Source organism: Ipomoea triloba, chromosome 14, assembly GCF_003576645.1.
Source record: "Ipomoea triloba cultivar NCNSP0323 chromosome 14, ASM357664v1".
Classification (NCBI taxonomy): Eukaryota; Viridiplantae; Streptophyta; class Magnoliopsida; order Solanales; family Convolvulaceae; genus Ipomoea; species Ipomoea triloba.
In genome coordinates, this window is record NC_044929.1 from 11,885,110 (window position 1) to 11,906,732 (window position 21,623).

At 34.1% G+C, this 21,623-nt stretch overlaps 3 protein-coding genes across 3 annotated transcripts; all 3 read left to right on the forward strand.

Moving 5' to 3' along the window:
- Positions 1-1,270: 1,270 nt before the first annotated feature.
- LOC116004987 lies at positions 1,271-2,848 on the forward strand. Its single transcript, XM_031245194.1, has 2 exons — positions 1,271-1,866; positions 2,330-2,848. Exons 1-2 carry the CDS (start codon positions 1,479-1,481, stop codon positions 2,521-2,523), a joined length of 582 nt encoding a protein of 193 aa, XP_031101054.1. The 5' UTR covers positions 1,271-1,478; the 3' UTR covers positions 2,524-2,848.
- Positions 2,849-14,381: 11,533 nt separating this feature from the next.
- LOC116003946 lies at positions 14,382-15,503 on the forward strand. The gene has a single exon (XM_031243886.1). It carries the CDS (start codon positions 14,382-14,384, stop codon positions 15,501-15,503), a length of 1,122 nt encoding a protein of 373 aa, XP_031099746.1.
- A 3,679-nt stretch (positions 15,504-19,182) lies between these two features.
- Positions 19,183-21,623, forward strand: LOC116004972. Its single transcript, XM_031245174.1, has 2 exons — positions 19,183-19,803; positions 21,094-21,623. The coding sequence occupies exons 1-2, from the start codon at positions 19,416-19,418 to the stop codon at positions 21,285-21,287; spliced, it is 582 nt and encodes a 193-aa protein (XP_031101034.1). The 5' UTR covers positions 19,183-19,415; the 3' UTR covers positions 21,288-21,623.

Here is a 21,623-nt window from a genome sequence, read left to right on the forward strand (position 1 = left end):
TTCTATTGGCGACTGCTTATGTTTCGATCACTTCTTGCCGATATATATATATATATATATATATATATATATATATATATATATATATATATATATATCAAATGCGAAAGAGTCCTCAGATAAAAAAAATGGTGAAATCTCAACCATTTATATCAAGCCAAAATCAACAGCCCCAGAATGAAGAAAATTGAAAAAAAAAATGCGGTGATATTATGGTAATTTTGCGCATACTTTCTTGGTCTCGAATTGGTTGTAACATTTGCTTTTTTGCATGCTTTTTAAGGAATTAAAGTAAATGTTGTGTTTTCCAATTATGCCCCTCACTTTTGGAAATAAAAGCAAATATCATAAGAGTACATTGGAAAAAGTAGAATGATGGTTATATTCAATTTTTGAGAGAGGACAACATTTTGGAACAAACTAAAAAAGAAAGTAAAATAGGTAAAATTGGACGGAGGGAATAAAAAGAAAAAGAGGTTGATTACTTTGGATGATTACAACGCAAGGTGATAAGTGTTGCTTGTCTCCCACCTTGATGAACACGTATGGTAAAGAATTTGGAGGAGAAGAATGTTTAGAAAAAATACAAGGTACAGATTTGGGAGAAGAAGAATGTTTAGAAAAAATTTAGATATTAGGGTGTTGATTAATAAAGAAGGATAAATGGTGTCATTTTTGTAAACTAATAGGGATAAAAAGAAAAAAGGAAATTAATGTTAAAAGCCTATAGCTTATTTGAAATGCTACTTGGAAGAATATTTCAAAATAAACTATTATTTTAAGCTATCCGATCCGGTTTTACCAAACAGAACTTAGCTTATTTGTAGTTTAAAATAAACTGTAAGCTCTATCTAACATATATAATCAAAATAATGACTCAAAATGGGGCGTGAAGGCCCTTGGGGTTGGGATTCATCATTTTAAGAGCAAAAATAATGTGTCAAAATGACCACTCACATGTCATTTAATGCTATTTTCAACAGAATTTTGGAATAAATAAGTTTATTGTAGTCCCTAACACAATTTTTTTTTTTAATCCTACTTATTACGGAGTAACTTGGTATAAGTGTATAACGTATAAGGTAGTCTCAATCACTATATTTTAAAATTTGTAGGCCCAGATAAGAAAATAAAAAAAATGAGAGGACCAAACTTCAAAGACGGCTTTTCTTATAATTTATTTTAAACTAAAGACCTAATTCCTTGGGAGATTGAGAGTCTATTTATACGCAACTCCTTATTTATTTCCTTTCTTTTTAACTATGCGCCAAAATACTCTAAACCTCCTCCTCCGCTTCTCTGCTTAACTACTGTTCCCATTCTGGTTATGATCTCCGCCGCTCACCGGCAAACTGAGAGCCTCCTCTCGGCGCTGTCTATCAGATTCCTTCGCCTCCGCTTCTTCCGTAATCGCCGCTTCAGGTGACCGCTCGGTTAGTGTGTTTTTAATTTGTATATATATATATTGGTTTCCGACGATGCCGAGTTCGAAGACTCATCGAAGAGGGGGATCGGAGGAGAAGAATAGGAAGGGAAGGATAGTTGAGAAGGCGAAGTCGTTTCACGGCCACGGCGTGGAGAACACGGCGGAGTTGCTAGGGAGGCCGCGGACGGTGCCGGACTTGATCTCCGCCCAGCGAAGTTCCACGGAAATGAGGTTTCCGTCGAAGCTCACCAAGTTACTGATCAACGTGAGGATACAGAGATGCCTTGGCGCCGTGCAGGTGTTGATGTCGTCGGAATCAACGGTGGAGGACCTCATCGCCGCCGCTCTCCGCCAGTACGTAAAGGAAGGACGGCGGTCGGCGCTCCCCTCCACTGATCCCGCAGATTTCGGACTCCATTACTCGCAGTTTAGTTTAGAAGGTAACGTAACCCCTCTTAATCTCAACCGTTAAATTCCTATTCTTATTAAAATGCTTCCAATTCTTTAAACTAGACAATATTTGTCAACTCCTATCTAGGGTAGGAATAGGCTAGACTCCTGGTAGGGTCGATGTCTAAGTCTAATTAAAGGATTTTTAAAGCTACTTTTAAAGAATCAAGCCGCTTTTAAAACTTATTAAATTAAACAGGTCAGACCTATATATGTCAGCCTCAGTCTTCGACCTACAAGCCTGGCATATATATATATATATATATATATATATATATATATATATAATTTTATACTTAATATATATTTTTATAATTACAATATAATTTCAAATATATATAATTACCAAACTCTCCATCTCCAAATTCACAACAAATTATGATTCAACTTTCTTAAAATAATTCCTGAAAATTTGATTGGCTAATAATTATCAATTCTTGATTTATGGTCCAGGTTTGGACAGGACAGACAGTGTGATGACGCTCGGATCAAGAAACTTCTTCCTCTGCATGAAAAATTCCCCCGCAGGCACAGGACGTGGCGGCGCAACGCCGTCATGCGGCGCAGCTCCGGGCTGCTCATCGGAAGTTGATCGTGTTACCAAATTTGGCTTGCCTTGGATCAAGTTCATGGACATCTTATTGTGACAAATTTCTGCTCCTTCCTAGCTAGTATTACAATTCTTTTATTATCCTCTTTCGCTCCACAACTCAATAAACATATCATATCACAATTTCTCAAGATCGAATGTATACATAATCGATAGTGTCACGTTTTGAACGCAAGTCAACAACAAGACACTTATAAGGGGGATTAATGCTTTAATACAATATTTGTAGTTTGTATAGCATTTCACTAGGTTTATATATTATGAATTTTCTTGTAATTAGTTATATGGTAGACCAGAAACTCAATGTAAAAGTATCAGTTTTAATTCTGGTTTATATATATAGTTCACCATATATATATGAACTTTGTGTTCATTTCTTTTTGCTATGCTTTTGTGTAGATTTTTTACTGCTTGACTGTAAATCACTAAATCAAAGTGAAGTCTTTAATTTCTTGACCATAGTTTATGAAATTTACAATGATGTGTGATTTGAAATTTTTGGAGCCCACATGGACAGGTGGGCAGCTCTGTTAGTCACAGAGGCCTCCAAATATTTTGATGGGTCGGGACCGTTTGCGATTCAATCTTTTGTACAAGAAAATGGTTAATTATGTAATTAATGCTGTGTTTAAGTCAATCAAATTGTGTAGAAATTTCTCTAAAAATCCAAGCTAACAAAGCACATGTCAAACGATTCTGATTTTTCCGGTTTATGTCTACCAAATTAGAGTTATCATCCTCATCTCAACATGGTTGTCTTTTTCTTTTTCTTTTCCTTTATTTTCTGTGTTTATTATTATTATTATTGACCAATTAACTAATGAGATTATAAGTTTCCATTTAGAAATTTGAAAAATGACTTTTGAATTTTTTTTTCTAAAATCTTCTAGTTTTTAGTTATCAATGTAAAATGAAATCAGCATCAAATATTCATGACCAAAAGATAAAAAAATGACTTATTTTAACAAAAATATCTATCAATATTTTTACTCGGAATATATATACTTTTATTCTTACTCGGAATATATATACTTTTATTCTTATTTTATAATTAATTCTATCTTTTTCTCTCTCGTCTCTTCCGGATGGTGTCAAATGATTCATTTTTTTAAAATCATTTTCGATATAGAAAATATTTTTCTCATTTCAAAATGAACTCTAAACAAAAAAAATATTTATACAAGTTAAATTTTGTAATGTTTTTAATACAAAATTTTGTGATTTTATTATGAGGCGTTGATTCAAATAAAAAGATCTTCAATCGACCAAAAAATGTAACCATCATATTAAATTATCCACACCTAACAACATAAAATTAATCCTTTAAAAAAAAACAACATAAAATTAATTCGGATAAAGCTGCCTGGAAAGTTATTCTAATGGACCACACTACATACTGGCTTTACATAAATGCAATAGTTATTGCGTGTACGTGGTGTGGATCACGGTTGAAAAACGGCGTTGTTTCGCATAATTTTTTTTTTACAGGAATAAGGATCAAATAGACCATCGAACTACACACGAAACTGCAATTAGGCCATCGAATTCAAAAACAATGTAGTTCAGTGACCCAATTGCATTGTTTTTGAGTTCAATGGCCTAATTGCAGTTTCGTGTGTAGTTCGGTGGACTATTTGACCCTTATTCCTTTTTTACGGGATTCACTGTATCATACATTTTTATAAATCATAATATACATTAATCTAAAGCGTAATGCACATTATTATAACTCATAAATTAAAATACATTATCTTATCCCAGAAGTTTTATTATTCTAACATATAATATAAATTATTCTAACTCATAAAGTACATTATTCTAACATATAATATACATTATTCTAATACATAAAGTACGTTATTCTAACTCATAATGTACATTATTCTAACTCATAAAATACAACGACGTCGTTTTGGTGTGTGGATTGTTTGCCACATAAATGGCCTGAGTTGAATTGAGTATCAAATTTACTTTCCCAGTTCACACTTCTTTTATTTTTATTTTATTTTATTTTTTTTGGGTTTAAATATGGGAGTACAACCGGGTACCACTAGACCACAATGTCTTTGGCAGTGATAGAAGCTAAAAAATAAAAAGTATAGAAAAATAAAACGTTAGAGAAATGTGTGAATATTTTTTAAAAGGATATTGTTAATTCTGTTTACTCGATATCTTATAAAAAAAATAGTAAATTAGATTAATTGAGTACTAGTAAAATAGATTAATTAAGTAGGAACAAAAATTAGAAACCACATAATTTGTTTCCGCAATTAAAAAAAAAAAATCTCCCATATTTTTACAATTCTTACGCTACAAGAACTCCTTCCTAACTTGTTGTCGATCTTTAAACATTTGTGGATTGATGAACATGAGCTCCACTTGTGCCTCAAGGATCACCTAATCTCATTGTCGCAAATATGCCCTTAAAGCACGATGCCGAACTATGAGCACAATAACTCAAAGTTAAATATTCATTAAAAATATTATAATTCTTGAGAGAGACACAAACTCACTAATAACGAATGAAACACTACAAGCTAAGGTCTATTTGAAAAAAAAAAAATGATGTATACACTCCAAAATAGTATTAAACATAAATATTATAATTGTTCAAAATAAATCAAGGACTAACATGCCAAATGCGCGCGCACACACAAATAGTTTTACCAAATAAAAATTGTCAATGCCACATTTAAAAATAATAATCAACGAATATATTTGTTGGATATAGTATGGTACTAAGACCCATAAGAGTAAAGGCCCAAATTATATGATGGCCCAGTTCGTGTACGCAACCCAGTTAAAATTACAGCTCAATTAAAATTTTACCGAATTAAATATTATATTCATTGAATTATCGATGTAATATGATATTCCCAAAAGTCAAGTGCCCCTTAAATAATATTATATTCCTGAAGAATAAGGTCTTACACCTATATAAAATGCTCTAACCCTTCAAATTCATTCAATCAATTCAGACTATGGAGAGTCACTTGACTCCATAGAATTCAATCACAAACAGGCAAAGTATCCAATCTCATTCATCAATTTAATTCATTTTTCTTATATCTACACTTATAATAAGAGCTAATAATGTTAGACCTTTAACTGGAACTAAAAAAATGTTGGTGTAATAGTCTGCTATAACATATTGTACTTTGTGTTCTTTTTATTATGCAACCTCCGATTAAATTCCTAATATATATTTGTATCCTTGTGTGTAATGTTGTGGTTGTCATTATATTCCTCTATAATCACATTTTAGTTACTCATAACTCCCTAATCTATGGTTTTTGAATTTATGTTGTGGTTCCCATTATATTATTTCATGACATCCTTTATGAACATATTTTCCATGACACAAGGATATTAGTAATGACAAATGCAGTAAAGTTAATTGATATTGACACACAAACTGTGGGCTGGAGTTGTACAGTTCATGTCATTAAGAAAAACGAACCAAAAAATGCTATTGGAACGCCCGAGAAAAAGTATATGCCCATCGTACTTGAGGATAAAACAGTAAGTAAATAGTAACACTAATTTAAAAATACGCATTGGGAATTGGTTTAATCGCGCAACGCGCGTGTGATAACTAGTACTTTTCATACATACGATAATGTTGCCCTGCCGTTGAGTATCCCAATAGTCACAAATCAACAATATTAACAAGTTTTTATTAAATATGCAAAAATAATGCACAAAGTCACTAATAACTAGTTAAATACTACAAGATCTATTTGAAATAAATGAGAATATTAAGTACAAACTTCCAACAATTCTTAAACTTAAACATTAAAATTGCTCTGTTTTTGTTATCATCTTCATGAATAATACAAACTTCGATCCAACTCAGATTCCCATGAAGATAGGGGCAAATTATTGTGTTAACCATTAATATAAGGTACATTTTTATTATACTAAAAGTACATTATTTTTGTATTGAAGATACATTATTTTATAGTATATATAAAATAATGTACTTTCAGTACTTAAATAATGTATTTTAAAATAATATACTTTATGTACAAAAATAATACGCTTTTAATATATTAAAAATATACTTTTTATTTATGATCCACACAGCTGTGTGGACCAAGGTCCATGCAATAATGATTGGAAGATAGGTGGTATTGTTTAATTACTCCATGTATTCAAGTAGATAACAATGTAGGTAGTAACGTAAAGGAAATCCACAAAATAGCTCTCAATTCATCCTTTGTATTCCTGATTCTTGAGTAGAATAGAGAGAAGAGAGAGCATTGCATGTTGTCCTAATTTAGAGAGAGGAAGAGAAGGGACCAAAAGCCCCTACCATGTAGGGTTAAAGTCCCTTATATAGGACTAGATACCGTATAATACACCGAATATACGTATAGTATACTAAGGGCCGTATACCCGGGTATATTCCCTATCAATAGGCTATCAAACTTAGGTTGCCAACGTCTTATATACTCACAAATTCATCTCCTCTAACATCTCACATTTTTATTTGTCACCACAATATACATATACATATATATATATATATATATATATATATATATATATATATATATATATATATATATATGATTTGGATCCAGTGAAACCACCTCATTTAGATGAGATCATGAGATTAAATCTTAGTCATCCATTGACTTTTCTTAATGGTACAGATTTGATGAGATTTTTAGTTTATTGTAGGTAATTATGGTATGGAGAGGGGTTCTTTAGTCTTTTTGTAATTTAGTGTATTTATTACCATTTTAATTTAGGTGTTATTTTTAATTGTTTCCATTTATTTGATTGGTGTTCCCAATTCACAGTCGTAGCTTCCCATTAGTTTTTGTCTTCTTTATATTTTCTCTCCCCAAAACCCATTTGTCGTTGTCATATACCTCTCTGCATGCTCTGAAGCCGTCCGCTTGTGCACAACAAAGATACTCCATGGTTGGTTCTTCTTCAAGGCGGTCGAAGCAGCTTAGGAGGAGATTGTTTGGTGGCGTTCCAAGTATTTTTTATTTGCATGAGTTTGGGATTTGGTCTGTTTTTGTGTTTGGGCATGGGTGTGCGGCGGTGATTAGTGTTTTTGTGTACCAGCAGAGAGCGGTTGTTGGGTGTTGTGGATATGGCGGCGGTGCGGCGGGTTGGGGCTGTCTCTATTTTGTTTTTTTTTTTTTGGGTTTTGTTTACGATTTTGGGTGGTTTGGTGAGGGTAATTTTGTTTTTCTTTTGGACGTGTGCACTTCTATGTTTACAGTGTGTGCATACATTTAGTTTCACCATATCATTTAGTTTCACCAAATTTGTTCAGAGATTGTCCAGCATTAATACAAAATCTCCAAAGAATGCTTGTTTTGACGAAATCGTAATATTTTGTTGTTGAAAATGTATTAAGCTAGTTAGTAATGTTTACAATATTTTGGTGTTAAAGGTGTTGTTTGCACTTGGCGGGTAGGTTGGCTATGAGGTATAAAACTAATTAATTGTGTTGTGTAGATACAAAGATTTCAGGTAGTTTAGTTTTAAATAATAACCCCGTCGTACGTACTCGGTTGACTGTTGTGTAATTATTGTTTAATATGAATTGGCATGCTTAATCTAAATTTCGGGTTATTAATTTCATTTTTTAAACCAATTAGTTCTTAACTCCATGGTTCTATTTGGGTTTGTGCGGGGCAGGTATGGGATCTGTGCGTAGTTACCCATCTTAACTTCATCCTGTGCACTTTTTATGTTATAAGCGTGTGCGCACCATTTCCGTGGTAGGTACGGGCTTGTGTGTGTGTTGGTATTGAGTGAGAATTGTTTTGAAGGTAAACTCTGTGTGTGATTTTGTTTGAATACGAATATGGCAATTTGAAACAGTTTGATATTTTAAATGAATTATTTCCTTATACCATGTTTTTCAAACGGTTTGTGCGAGATAAGCTTAGTGCGTGTGCATAGTTACCCACCGTAATTTGGGTATGTGCTCTTTAGGTTATAACTGTGTGCGCCAGTTTGTATGCGTTGTTGATTTTGTTAATGTTTTGTCCTTTTCTGGTAATTGGTGTCCATGTTATACGTACTCTGTTAAGTAGTGTTTATTCTTAATAAGCATGCTTAATCTAAATTTCAGGTTATTAATTCCATTTTTCAATCGGTTATTTCTTAATTCCATGTTTTTTTAGGGTTTGTAAGTGACTGGTATGGGGTGTGTGCGTAGATACCCCGATAACTCCGGTCTGAAACATTTTGATATTTAAAATGGAACTTGGCAATCCGAAACAATTTGATATCTTAAATGAATTATTCCGTTATACCATATTTTGTATGGTTTGTGCGCGACAAGCTTGGCGTGTGTGCATAGTTACCCAACATAATTTGGGTTTATGCTCATTATGTTATAAGTGTGTGCGTCAGTTTGTATGTGTTATTGCTTTTGTTATTGTTTTGTTCTTGTTAGTTTGTTGGTGTGTTTTAATTTGTTGTGCATGAAATTACAGGGAACATTGATGAAGGTAATCAAAATGTGATGGTTGATAGTTCGTCTTCTAACCATTTTGTGTCTCCCCCGGTTGTGTTAGCCCCATGTGCCCAACCAGACCCTTCGTTGGATGATTCTGATGATGAGCTTGCTGCTGAGGAAGTAGGGTTGTTTCCCCCCATGAAGATTCGTGGCAACCCAAAACATTTAGTCTCTCCCATGAAGCGGTTTAATGGATGCCAAAAGAGAGCTGTGCGTGAGACTGGATTAGCTATGTCACATCCTCACACACAATTCTGTCTCTACGCGTGATTTGTCTCACAATTTATACATTTGAAAGCCATGTTCATAATAACGCACACATCTACCGTTGAATTTACGCATGCATGTGCGTTTAACCTATTGTACAAAAAAACGCACACTCCGTTTACTTCCCATGCACACACTATTATTCCATATACGGGGATTTAGATTATTCGTCCAGTAAAATGCACACTCTGTTACCTATCAATGCACAAACTTCAGTGTTAGAACCACTAAGACGGACTTTGTAACTGCTCGTTAGCGGGTGGATAAAGCTAATTGTTTAAATTAATTTGCGGTCTTGGTTTGTCTTGTATCAACGTTGTAGGAACAAATGTCAGATGAACTCACACAACAATAAATAGAATTTTGTATCAATCTACTTCCAGTGAAACGCACACATCTCCACCAACGTTCGCACGAACATGTCGCATCTGGTCTATCACGCACGTATTTTTTAATAATCGCAGACGCAAACACCTGCGTATCTCCTCATATTTTTTAATAATCGCTCTAATGTATACATTCTAACAAACCTTTGCAAACATCAGAATTCAGAATCGCACACACCTACGTATCCCATACTATTCAAAAAATACACGGACAAACTAAACATGTCGAATCCCTTAAGTGCATTATCATCAGTAATTTGCACACGCTCTCTTGAATAAATGCGCACTTACTACCATGTCATACTTGAGGTTTTTACACACACTAAAGCCATTAACACAAACACTTACAAACCACTATTAAAATTCACCAATGCCTAACTCCATGAACGCATAAACATTTACAATCATTAGTTTGCATATGCCCAACAACATCGACGCACCCATTAGCCAGAATTTTGCACACGCTAGACATCGCCCACGCACACACTGTCGAATCTCCTAACCATTTTGCATAACCACCCATAATCAAATTTGACCAAACTTTCTTTTGCCCACACTAACAAATACCTATCGAAAAATACAATAATACACAACTCAGGCAAATCCCTATTATTACCATTCATACTAAATCTCACGGTCAAGGAAACTACAATGCACACACCATACGCAAGAAATGCACACACTGGCGTGACAAAAAAAAAACGAATACAAATTAAACTTTCCGACAATGTTGTTGGCCATAGAAGACTCCTGGATGACTGGTTGTGACCCCTTCATTTTCTCACGGGTTGTGTGTTCAAATTAGACATAAGATCCCAAAATAATTTGTACTGGTTATCATGATTAGGATTCCTAAATATATATAAATTATTATATTCAATTAATTTCTTTTATCCTAGATCCTAACCAAATTACAACTCTATCATTTTCTTTTAATTTTGTCTTAATATAATTCATATTTTAATTCCAATCCAAACCATTCGTTCCAATTTTATAAATGGTTGAGATGTGATCTCATTGGATCCAGCCATATATATATATATATCAAAGTATTCATCACTTACAAAAGATGAAGATTGTTGTGAAATAAAAACTAAGATTTTAGCACGCTTGGAAAATAATTTGTTCCTTTAATTTAATGTTAGGTGAAGGAATAAGTATTTCATTTCCTTTCACAACAAGATGAAGAAGTATGCTACTCAATGTTAGAAGTTGGGCATCTATAAGTGTCCTTAAGTTGATTGTCTGAGTTGGAGTTGTGGTATTTGTTGATATAGGGTAGGACTCAAAAACTATAGAGAAAGAAATAATCATCGATATATATATATGTGTGTGTGTTTTATAGGTATATAGAAGATGAATTTTAGATTTTAATTTTGCTTTTTTGGATTTCGACTTAATATTAGAAAAGAAAATTGGACCTCAAATGCATGTGTAGCCTTGAGTGGCACACGCGATGTGGAATTGTGTGTTTTAATCCATCTGCTGGTGCATTTTCATACGTAGAATGATGTGTTTAATTCGTATTTCGGTGCATTTTAATACGTAGAATGGTGTGCAACTGTGTTTTGGAATGATGTGTTTTAATCCGTTCCCTGGTGCATTTTATTACGTAGAATGGTGTGTATTTTAACACATCTTTTCTAATAAGTGTAATAGTGCATGTTTATAATCTACGATGAGGATTTTCGATAAGTGGAATTGTGTATTTAACACATGTTGTGGTGCATTTTAATACGTAGAATGGTGCATATTTTAGCACATATCTACTATACTAATAAGAGCCAAAGAGAGTTAGGCCTAAAATGGGTAGAAAAAATGGCGGTCAAATTATTTAATCAAATGGATGGTTCAGATGAATTATTTAATCAAATATATGGTTAAGATAATTCAGATTAATATTATTAATAGAGATTACCTAATTTAACCTTACTTTTATGATTATCCGTTAAGTTTTCCGTTAAATATTCTCTTCTCTGTTAATATTCCGTTAACTTTTAACTTACCCATTAATTTCAATAAGAAAGGTCTTAGGTTCGAACCCCATCTCAATCAAATTTGACATAATTAAGTTTCACACTCTATTTTACTCTTATTAAATTAAATAAATTAGTACCTACAACAAAAAATGATACATATGTATTTCTTTAATTTAGAATTATGTATCTACAATACCTTTATTTGAAAAAATTATTCATTATCAAAAAATTAAAATACCTTTATTTGAAAAAATTATTCATTATCAAAAAATTAAATTAAATTTATTTGAAAAAATTATTCATTATCAAAAAATTAAATTAAATAAATTTGAAAAAATTATTCATTATCAAAAAATTAAATTAAATAAGATTGAAAAAATTATTCATTATCAAAAAATTAAATTAAATAAGAGAAAAAAAATTATTCATTATCAAAAAATTAAATTAAATAAGAGAATTAATTTCATTAGTTATAGTGCCTTTATTTTATCTCATGCAAAGATTCTTTACATTCAAATTTATCAATTAATATTCATTACATTGTCCATTATCTTATTTTTACAATATCTTGTAATTAAATATCAAAGTTATAGTACAAAATAATGTTATATATTTATTTACCAAGCATTTTATTAATATTATGAAAAAAAATTTAAATAATTTGAAGCTAATTATATTAACTACTTGGGAATTAGTTGACAAAGAGAATACTCAAATAACCCAACAAATTGAAGCGGAATCACTCTATTTTACTCTTATTGAATTAAATAAATTAGTAGTTACACCAAAAAATGATACATATGTATTTCTTTAATACCATGAAAAAAAATAAAAAAGAATAGTTTGAAACCAATCATATTAACTACTTGGGGGATTTGTTGACAATGAAAGTACTCAAATAACCCATTACCTAGTAAATTGAAGCGACAAACTACCTTTTAATATCTTTGGAATACATAATATTTTAAATTTTCAAATTTTTATTAATTTATTTAATCTTTTTTCTTAAAATAGGGATTTCTTTATCCACAATAACTCATTCAACAATAATGGTTGAACCAAATGAACCCCAAGTAGAACACCTAAAGGAAAGTCCATAGCTCCTATATCATAATCTCATTGCATGACGTTGTCATCTATGCTACCAACAATAACCGAATTGCAAATAACACACTACCAACAAAAAGGAAGAGAACAAATAGTAAAGATGAAGACAATGACAATGTTACTCAAAAGAGAATTAAGAACACTTAGAAAAATTCAAATTAAAAGTAATATTTATTTAGACTATCATTTTTAGACCAAATATTTAGACTATCAATTTTACAAGGTTGCAAACATTTAGTTTAGTAATAATTATAATGAATTTTCTATATTATCTTGGATTCATATACTTTGAGTTAGATATTTAAATAAAAAAAATACGACATTCAATTACCTATGTATAAACTTATCCTATATAATCTTGCATTGATATACTTTCAAATATTTATTTAAATATGAACATTGGGCATTAACCCATTCGCGCAATGCGCGTATAAAACTAGTTTTCTAATATGTGTAAATAGTGCATGTTTATAATCTTACATGAGGCACGTTGTTGTGCATTTTAATATGTAGAATGATGTGTTTTATTAGTATATTGATAAATTTTAAGTGAATAGGTGCATTTGGTTATAGTGTGAATGGGTGTGTTTTATCTGTCCTCTGGTGCATTTTAGTACGTAGAATGGTGTGTATTTTAGCACATATATATTGTGCGTTGATTTGATGACTTGCTATAATCTAATGGCTTAAAAAATGCCGCACGACCACACCTAAGGAGCAGGCCACATCTGAACTCTCCTTTTATATATATATTGACAGGATAATTAGGCATCATCACTGACCCGAAAACAGTGAACGGACGTCAAACAAGTATCATTACACATTAATGATGAGGAGCCACGCACTCAACGGCTCCCCAGCATTAATGTCCACTCCAACAACTCCTCAGCATTAACATCCACTCCAACGACTACTCAGCATTAACATCCACTTACTGCGCATTGAAGGTGAAGCAGAGAGTCGTTGCGCTCAGTAATATAAAAAGACGATCACACTTGTAGAGAGGGGACAACATTTCTAGACTAGAGCTCTCTATCGATTTGAGCATTTGTCCTGCACTGTACTCAAACATTAAAGATCAATAATACTCAAAATATACCGGTAACACATTATTATTGTCATTGGTGCTTTCATTGAGAGCCGAGATCATATCTCAAGCAAACTTCAGAAAAACACCCAGCTCATCTCATCATTGTCAATGGAGCAAGCCGGATCCATCAGCTCTCATGGTTCTCGTAAAGTGAACAATGGTCACCCCTCGGGTGATCTTCGTGAGCAGCTCAATAGCAACCGCGTGGGAGATCGCCGTGAGGGTGATCTTCACAGCCAGATCAACAACAATCATCGCCGAGAAGGTGATCTCCGTAGCCAACTCAACAACAACCACGGTGGGGGCTGCGCTCCCCTCCTAGTGAATGCTGCTCCCATCCAAGTCGTGGACTTCAAAGCAGCAGCGCAGGTTATTCAACAGGCGGCGGCGACGATGGCCCAACTAGTAGCAGGAATGCAATGCCATGCCCCACCACCGCCACCGCCTCCCCCAGAGGTGGAGGTGCAATCTCAAGCTCAACTGCCCCAAGCATCAGCATAGAAGGAAATAGAGAAATAGAGGACCTAGCATCTGTATCATGGTACAACTCGGCCGACCATTTCTATGCCCGCCATGGGACGGTGGGGTGAAAAGGCTGCTATCCAGCCAAAGTTGTGGGCACAACCGAAAACCAAAAGGGCCAAGGTTCCACAACAAAGTGAGCAGTCGCACCAGATGGAAGGGATGGGCGAGTCTAGGGGGCCAACTTCGTGTCAGCCCACGACACTCAAGCAAACCCCAAACATGCAGAAGGAAGTGGTGAAAAAACTTCAAAAACAGATAGAAGAGCTAGAGAGAAGGGTAGAAGCAAGAGAACATTCACCAGAACCTAAAGTGAGGATGGCCGCTCCATTTTCTCCTAGTATAATGGATGCGCCCCTCCCAAGAGATTTTAGGTTGCCCACCATCAAAGCCTACACTGAGACTTCTGACCCGCGTGTCCACATGACAAGGTACAAGGCAGCCATGGTAATGACTGGGGCAGGCGAAGCCATAATGTGCAGAGCATTTTTTACCACTCTAGATGGAACCGCCCAAGATTGGTTCAACACGATTCCGGATGGTTCGATCCAAAACTTTGCAGAGTTGTCCAAACATTTCTTGACTTATTTCTCTGGGCATATACAACATAAGAAATCATTTTCACATCTCTACGGAGTAAAACATGATAGAGGCGAAAGCTTAAGAAATTTCTTAAGCAAATGGAAGACGGAAGTCAACAATGTGTGCGACTTCGATTCTAAGGCAGCAATCCTCATGTTCATCCAGGCATTGAGGTCAGGCAATTTTCATAGACAGCTGAACACTCACCATCCACGCTCCTATGAAGAGCTAATGAGGATAGCAAACCGCTATGTCGAGGCCGAGGAGGCTGATAGAAAGAAGAAAGATGAGAAAGAGGGCATGAGGAGTGGGCGACCTGACAAAGTTGGTTCGACCAACCACGCACCACACCCAAACCAGTTATCCACAACGAAGGGTAAAGTTCAAGAAAGGCCTCGTCTCGCCCCACCGCAACACTTAACACCTTTTACTCACCCGGTTAGCGTGATCCTAAGTCACGCCGAGGAAATGGGAATGGTGCATTTTCCCTCAGAGTGTATGGCAGTTTCTACGTACGAGGACCAAACCAAGTATTGTCGGTTCCACCAACAAGTTGGACATGATACTAACGAGTGCCATACTTTAAAATGACAAGTAGAGGAACTGGTGCAGAGCGGATACTTCACTCAATTCGTTAAGTACCCGGGACAGTACCAACATCAACAAGGCCTACCTGACAACGTGTGACGAAAGGAAGAAGATCCTGAGCCTTCAGCCTCTAACACAAGAAGAGAAGGTGCGACCAGGGCGAGGAAGGAAGAGACAGTGAGCTAGAGGAGAAGCCCGCGCAGTGCCAAAAACATGTCATTCGCTTATGGTCTATCCTGATTATATTACTAAAAAGAAAACAAAAAAGAAAAAAAAAAACTTCAATCCATTCCCTTAGGGTCAGCACGAGATCCGATCTCGCTAGCCACCTGACGGGAGAGCTGACCTTTGACCGAGCCTACGGCTGGTCAAAGTAAGCTCGCGCACAGAACGCCAAAAAAAAAAGGAAAAAAAGAAAAAACAAAGCAAACAAACAAAAGCAAAAACAAAAAAAAAAACAAAAAAAAAAACATAATTATGGCCGAGGTCAACCTCGACCCAGTTTTGCCCAGGTGACCTCGGCTACAATTAATTGGCTGAGGTCATGCCTCGGCCACAATGCTCGTACTCTTCAAAAAAAAACAATTTTTAGACACTTAATTACTCCCAAACCACCTCAATCGCTCTCGTTGGCTAGGGAGTGGGGGGACTGGTGACAGGATAATCGGGCATCAGCACTGACCCAAAGACAGTGAACGGACGTCAAACAAGCATCATTACACATTAATGATGAGGAGCCACTCAACGGCTCCCCAGCATTAATGTCCACTCCAACGACTCCTCAGCATTAACATCCACTCCAACGACTCCTCGGCATTAACATCCACTTACTGCGCATTGAAGGTGAAGCAGAGAGTCGTTGCGCTCAGGAATATAAAAAGACGCTCACACTTGTAGAGAGGGGACAACATTTCTAGACTAGAGCTCTCTATTGATTTGAGCATTTGTACTGCACTGTACTCAAACATTAAAGATCAATAATACTCAAAATATACCGGTAACACATTATTACCGTTATATATATATATATATATAAAGGTGAGTTTTACATGCGCATTGCGCGAATGTGTTAATACCCAATGTTTATATTTAAGTAAATATTTGAAAGTATATCAATGCAATATTATATAGGAAAAGTTTATATATAGGTAATTGAATGTCGAATTTGTTAATTTAAATATGTAACTCAAAGTATATGAATCCAAGGTAATAATGTAATATAGGAAATTCATTATAATTGTCACTAAAATAAGCGTTTGCAACTTTGTAAAATTGATAGTCTAAATACTTTGTCCAAAAACAATAGTCTAAATAAATACTAATTTGAAAATAAGCTATTATTTTAAACTCTCTAGATTTTTACCAAAGCTATAGTTTATTTCTAAGTTAAAATAAGCTATAAGCTCAAAAATAAACTATACCAAATATAGCCAAAATAATGTCTCAAAATGACCATTCGCATGTTATTTAATTCTATATTTTTCAACAGAATTTTGGAATAAATAAGATTATTTACCTTAAGCTATAATTCCTATAAACATATGCACCATAAGCTATAAGCTTATGCACCTAAAGATATAAACTTACACACCTTAAACTTTAAACTTACGCATTTTAAGTTTTAAACTTCCGCACCTTAAGGTTTAAACTTACGCAAAATAAGTTTTTTTTTTTAAAAAAAAAAAATCTTCATTCTAGGCTATTGATTTTGGTTAGATCAATGGTTGAGATTTCCCCACATTTTTCCCTGAGAACTCTTTTGCATTTGAGCTATATATATATATATATATATATATATATATATATATATATATATATATATATACACACACACACGCACACGCACACACACACATATATATATATACACACACACATATATATATACATATATACGCGCACACACATATATATATACATATATGTATATATGTATATATATGGGCGCGCTCATGTGCGAACCATCACCCAGGAAGGAAATGAGAACGATTCGCAGCAGCCGTCCACGTGTCCACATCAACAAATCAGATGTATTTAAAAAAACGACGCGGTGATATTTTCGTAAATAACTCGAACTTTGGTGCAAGTAATTGTGTTACAAGTGCACCTAGTCTCACTTACAAGTGCACATATTTTCACTTACAAGCGCAAGTAATTTACCTTGTTATCATCATTTACCTGGGTGTATCTACTTATAACGTTAGGTGCAAATAGTTATAATACTAGGTCTTAGTATTAAGCTCAGTTTACATTATACATGCACCTGTAATATATTTTACTTGCACTTGTGCACCTATTTTCACTTACAAGTGCAAGTAATTTACCTTGTTAACATTCATACACCTAAGTGCATCTAGTTATAACATTATGTGCACTTAGTATTGATGTTCAGTGTACAATTTACTTGCACATGTAATACATTTTACTTGCACTTGCACACCTATTTCGACTTACAAGTCCAAGTAATTTACCTTGTTAACATTCATGCACTTAGGTGCACCTAGTTATAACGTTAGGTCCAGCTACATCTGGGCACATGGGCGGATGACATGCATTCTCAGTTCTCTCCTGGGGCGGGTGGTTTCACCTGAACGCGATCATATATATATATATATATATATATATATATATATATATATATATATATATATATATATATATATATATATATATATATATATATATATATTACTCTAATTAAATAATACTCTCTCAATCCCAAATTGGTTGTAACATTTGTTTTTTTTACACACTTTTTATGGAATTATAGTAAATGCTATGTGTTTTCAAATTATGCCCCTCACTTTTCTCACTTTTGGAAATTAAAGTAATAAAGAAAACAAAACTCATAAGGCTGGGTAAATTGGAAAAAGTAGAATGACGGTGATGTTCAATTTTGAAAAGATGACAACATTTTGAGACAAACTAAAAAGGAAAGTAAGATAGGTAAAATGAGACGGAAGGAGTAAAATTAAAAAATTAAAGGAGCTTGATTACTTTAGATAATTTCAACGCAATGATGATGAGCGTTGCTTGTCTCCGATGGTCCCACCTTGATGAACACATATGGAAAATAATTGAGAGGGGAAGAATGTTTAGAAAAAATTGAGATAATAGGATTTTGATTAAAGAAAAATAAATGGTGTCATTTTTGTAAACTAATAAGGATTAAAAAAAATATTAAAAGTCTATAGCCTACTTCGGGAAGCATGGAAAAATAAGCTATTATTTTAATCTCCTTAAATTTTACAAAAATCATACTACCTCCGTCTCATTTTATGTGTTTGATTCGGTTAACGAGGCTTGACTGAATTTATTTTTAATTCAAAATTTCATAATATTAAGTTTAGTATTAATATACAAAATTTATATATTTAGAAACTACACTAAAATTACTATTAAACAAAAAAAATCATATTTAAAAATGAATACAAATTACTCAAGAAAAAAAGAGTTGATTTGACCCATGAATAGTAGGTAGGACAGGTAAAATGGGAGATGGAGTAGCTTATTTGTAATTTTGAAATAAGCTAGTCTCAATCACTATATTTTAAAATTTGTGGGCCCAGATAAGAAAATAAAAAAATGAGAGGACCAAACTTCAAAGACGGCTTTGCTTATAATTAATGACCTAATTCCTTGGGGAAATTGAGAGTCTATTTATACGCAACTCCTTATTTATTTCCTTTCTTTTTAACTGTGCGCCAAAATACTCTAAACCTCCTCTTCCGCTTCTCTGCTTAATCACTCTTCCCATTCTGGTTATGATCTCCGCCGTTCACCGCAAAACTGAGAGCCTCCTCTCGGCGCAGTCTATCGGATTCCTTCGCCTCCGCTTCTTCCGTAATCGCCGCCTCAGGTGACCGCTCGGTTAGTGTGTTTTTAATTTGTATATATATATATTGGTTTCCGACGATGCCGAGTTCGAAGACTCATCGAAGAGGGGGATCGGAGGAGAAGAATAGGAAGGGAAGGATAGTTGAGAAGGCGAAGTCGTTTCACGGCCACGGCGTGGAGAACACGGCGGAGTTGCTAGGGAGGCCGCGGACGGTGCCGGACTTGATCTCCGCCCAGCGAAGTTCCACGGAAATGAGGTTTCCGTCGAAGCTCACCAAGTTACTGATCAACGTGAGGATACAGAGATGCCTTGGCGCCGTGCAGGTGTTGATGTCGTCGGAATCAACGGTGGAGGACCTCATCGCCGCCGCTCTCCGCCAGTACGTAAAGGAAGGACGGCGGTCGGCGCTCCCCTCCACTGATCCCGCAGATTTCGGACTCCATTATTCGCAGTTTAGTTTAGAAGGTAAGCCCTCTTAATCTCAACCGTCAAATTCCTATTCTTATTAGAATGCTTCTAAAAAACTACACAAATTCCTAGGGTGGAATAGGCTAGACTCCTTGTAGGGCTTATGTTCGGGTCTAACTAAAATCTAGTTAAACCTAGATTTTTTAGTAAAAAGGTTTAGGGTGTGCATTCGGTTAATCGAACTAAATTAATAAAAAATTTTAAACTTTTAACCGTTAACCAACCCGAAGTTTGTGTTATCGAATTAATCGAATTGAAATTATTTTTGGTTAACTAATTAACCAAACTTTTTTAAACCTAAAATTTAAAAAGTTTGTGTTACCCAATTAACCCTTAACCGAAGTTTGAAGATTTCTTTGGCTGTGTTTGGCAGAGCTTGTTTAGGAGCTTATAGCTTATTTTAAGCTACTAATAAGCTATAAGCTTTGTTTGGTAATGCTCTCAAAAATAAGCTAGTAGCTTCTTAACTTTTTTCCATCTTTATCCTTATTATTTTAAATAAATGACATCATTTATCTCTCCCAATTAAAATGCTTTTAGCATTTTTTCTTCAATATGTTTCGTTGTAATTTTAATTTGATATTTGTGTTTGAACAATAATTTTTGTATGAACTAATTTTATTAATTATAAACATTTTGTTTTATTTTATATATTTTTAAATATATGTTCTTACTTTATATTTTATTAAATTATATTGATTTCATTATTTTATATTTTAATATGTAAACAAACCTATTTAAATTTAAAATTATTTAACTTTTATGTAGATGTCCTTTTTAGTCTTTTTACATTTATCAACTTATCAAAAAGCTAATTTTACCAAACACTTTTAAGCATAACAGCTAGCTTAACAGCTCTTCATATTTCAGCTTCGAGCTTATATTTTTTCAGCTTTCAGCTACCATTTCAGCTAGGTTTGCCAAACATAGCCTTTAACCATTAAATTTCGGTTCGGTTAATGGTTAACTGAATTTTTTTGGGTCCGATAATCTATTCGATAGTTTGCACACCCCTAAAAAGGTTACGTTTAAACTAATTTTAAAAACCTATTAAACTAATCAAACCTATATATGCCACTATGCCAGTCTCGGCCTCCTCTATATATATATATATATTTCTATTGTTCTATTTTATACTTAATATATATATTTTTATAATTACAATATAATCCTAAGTATATATAATTATCAAACTCTATCTCTCTACCTCCAAAATCACACCAAATTATGATTCAACTATAAACATTATTCTTAAAGTAATTCCTAAAAATTTGATTTATGGTCCAGGTTTGGACAGGGCGGACAGTGTGATGACGCTCGGATCAAGAAACTTCTTCCTCTGCATGAAAAACTCCTCGGCCGGCACACAAGGTGGCGGCGAAACGCCGTCATGCGGCGCTACTCCGGGCTGCTCATCGGAAGTTGATCGAGTTACAAAAATTGGCTTGCCTTGGATCAAGTTCATGGACATCTTATTGTGACAAATTTCTGCTCCTTCCTAGCTAGTATTACAATTCTTTTATTATCTTCTTTTGCTCCACAACTCAATAAACATATCATATCGCAATTTCGATCAAACGTATACGTAACTGTTAGTGTCACGTTTTGAACGCAAGTCAACAACAAGACACTTATACAGTTATACATACCTTGATATGGTATAATGCTTTAATACCATATCTGCAGTTTGTACAGCATTATACTAGGTTCATATATTATGAATTTTCTTGTAATTAGTAATATGGTAGACCAGAAACTCAATGTAAAAATATCAGCTTTAATTCTGGTTTATATATATAGACATATAGTTCACCGTA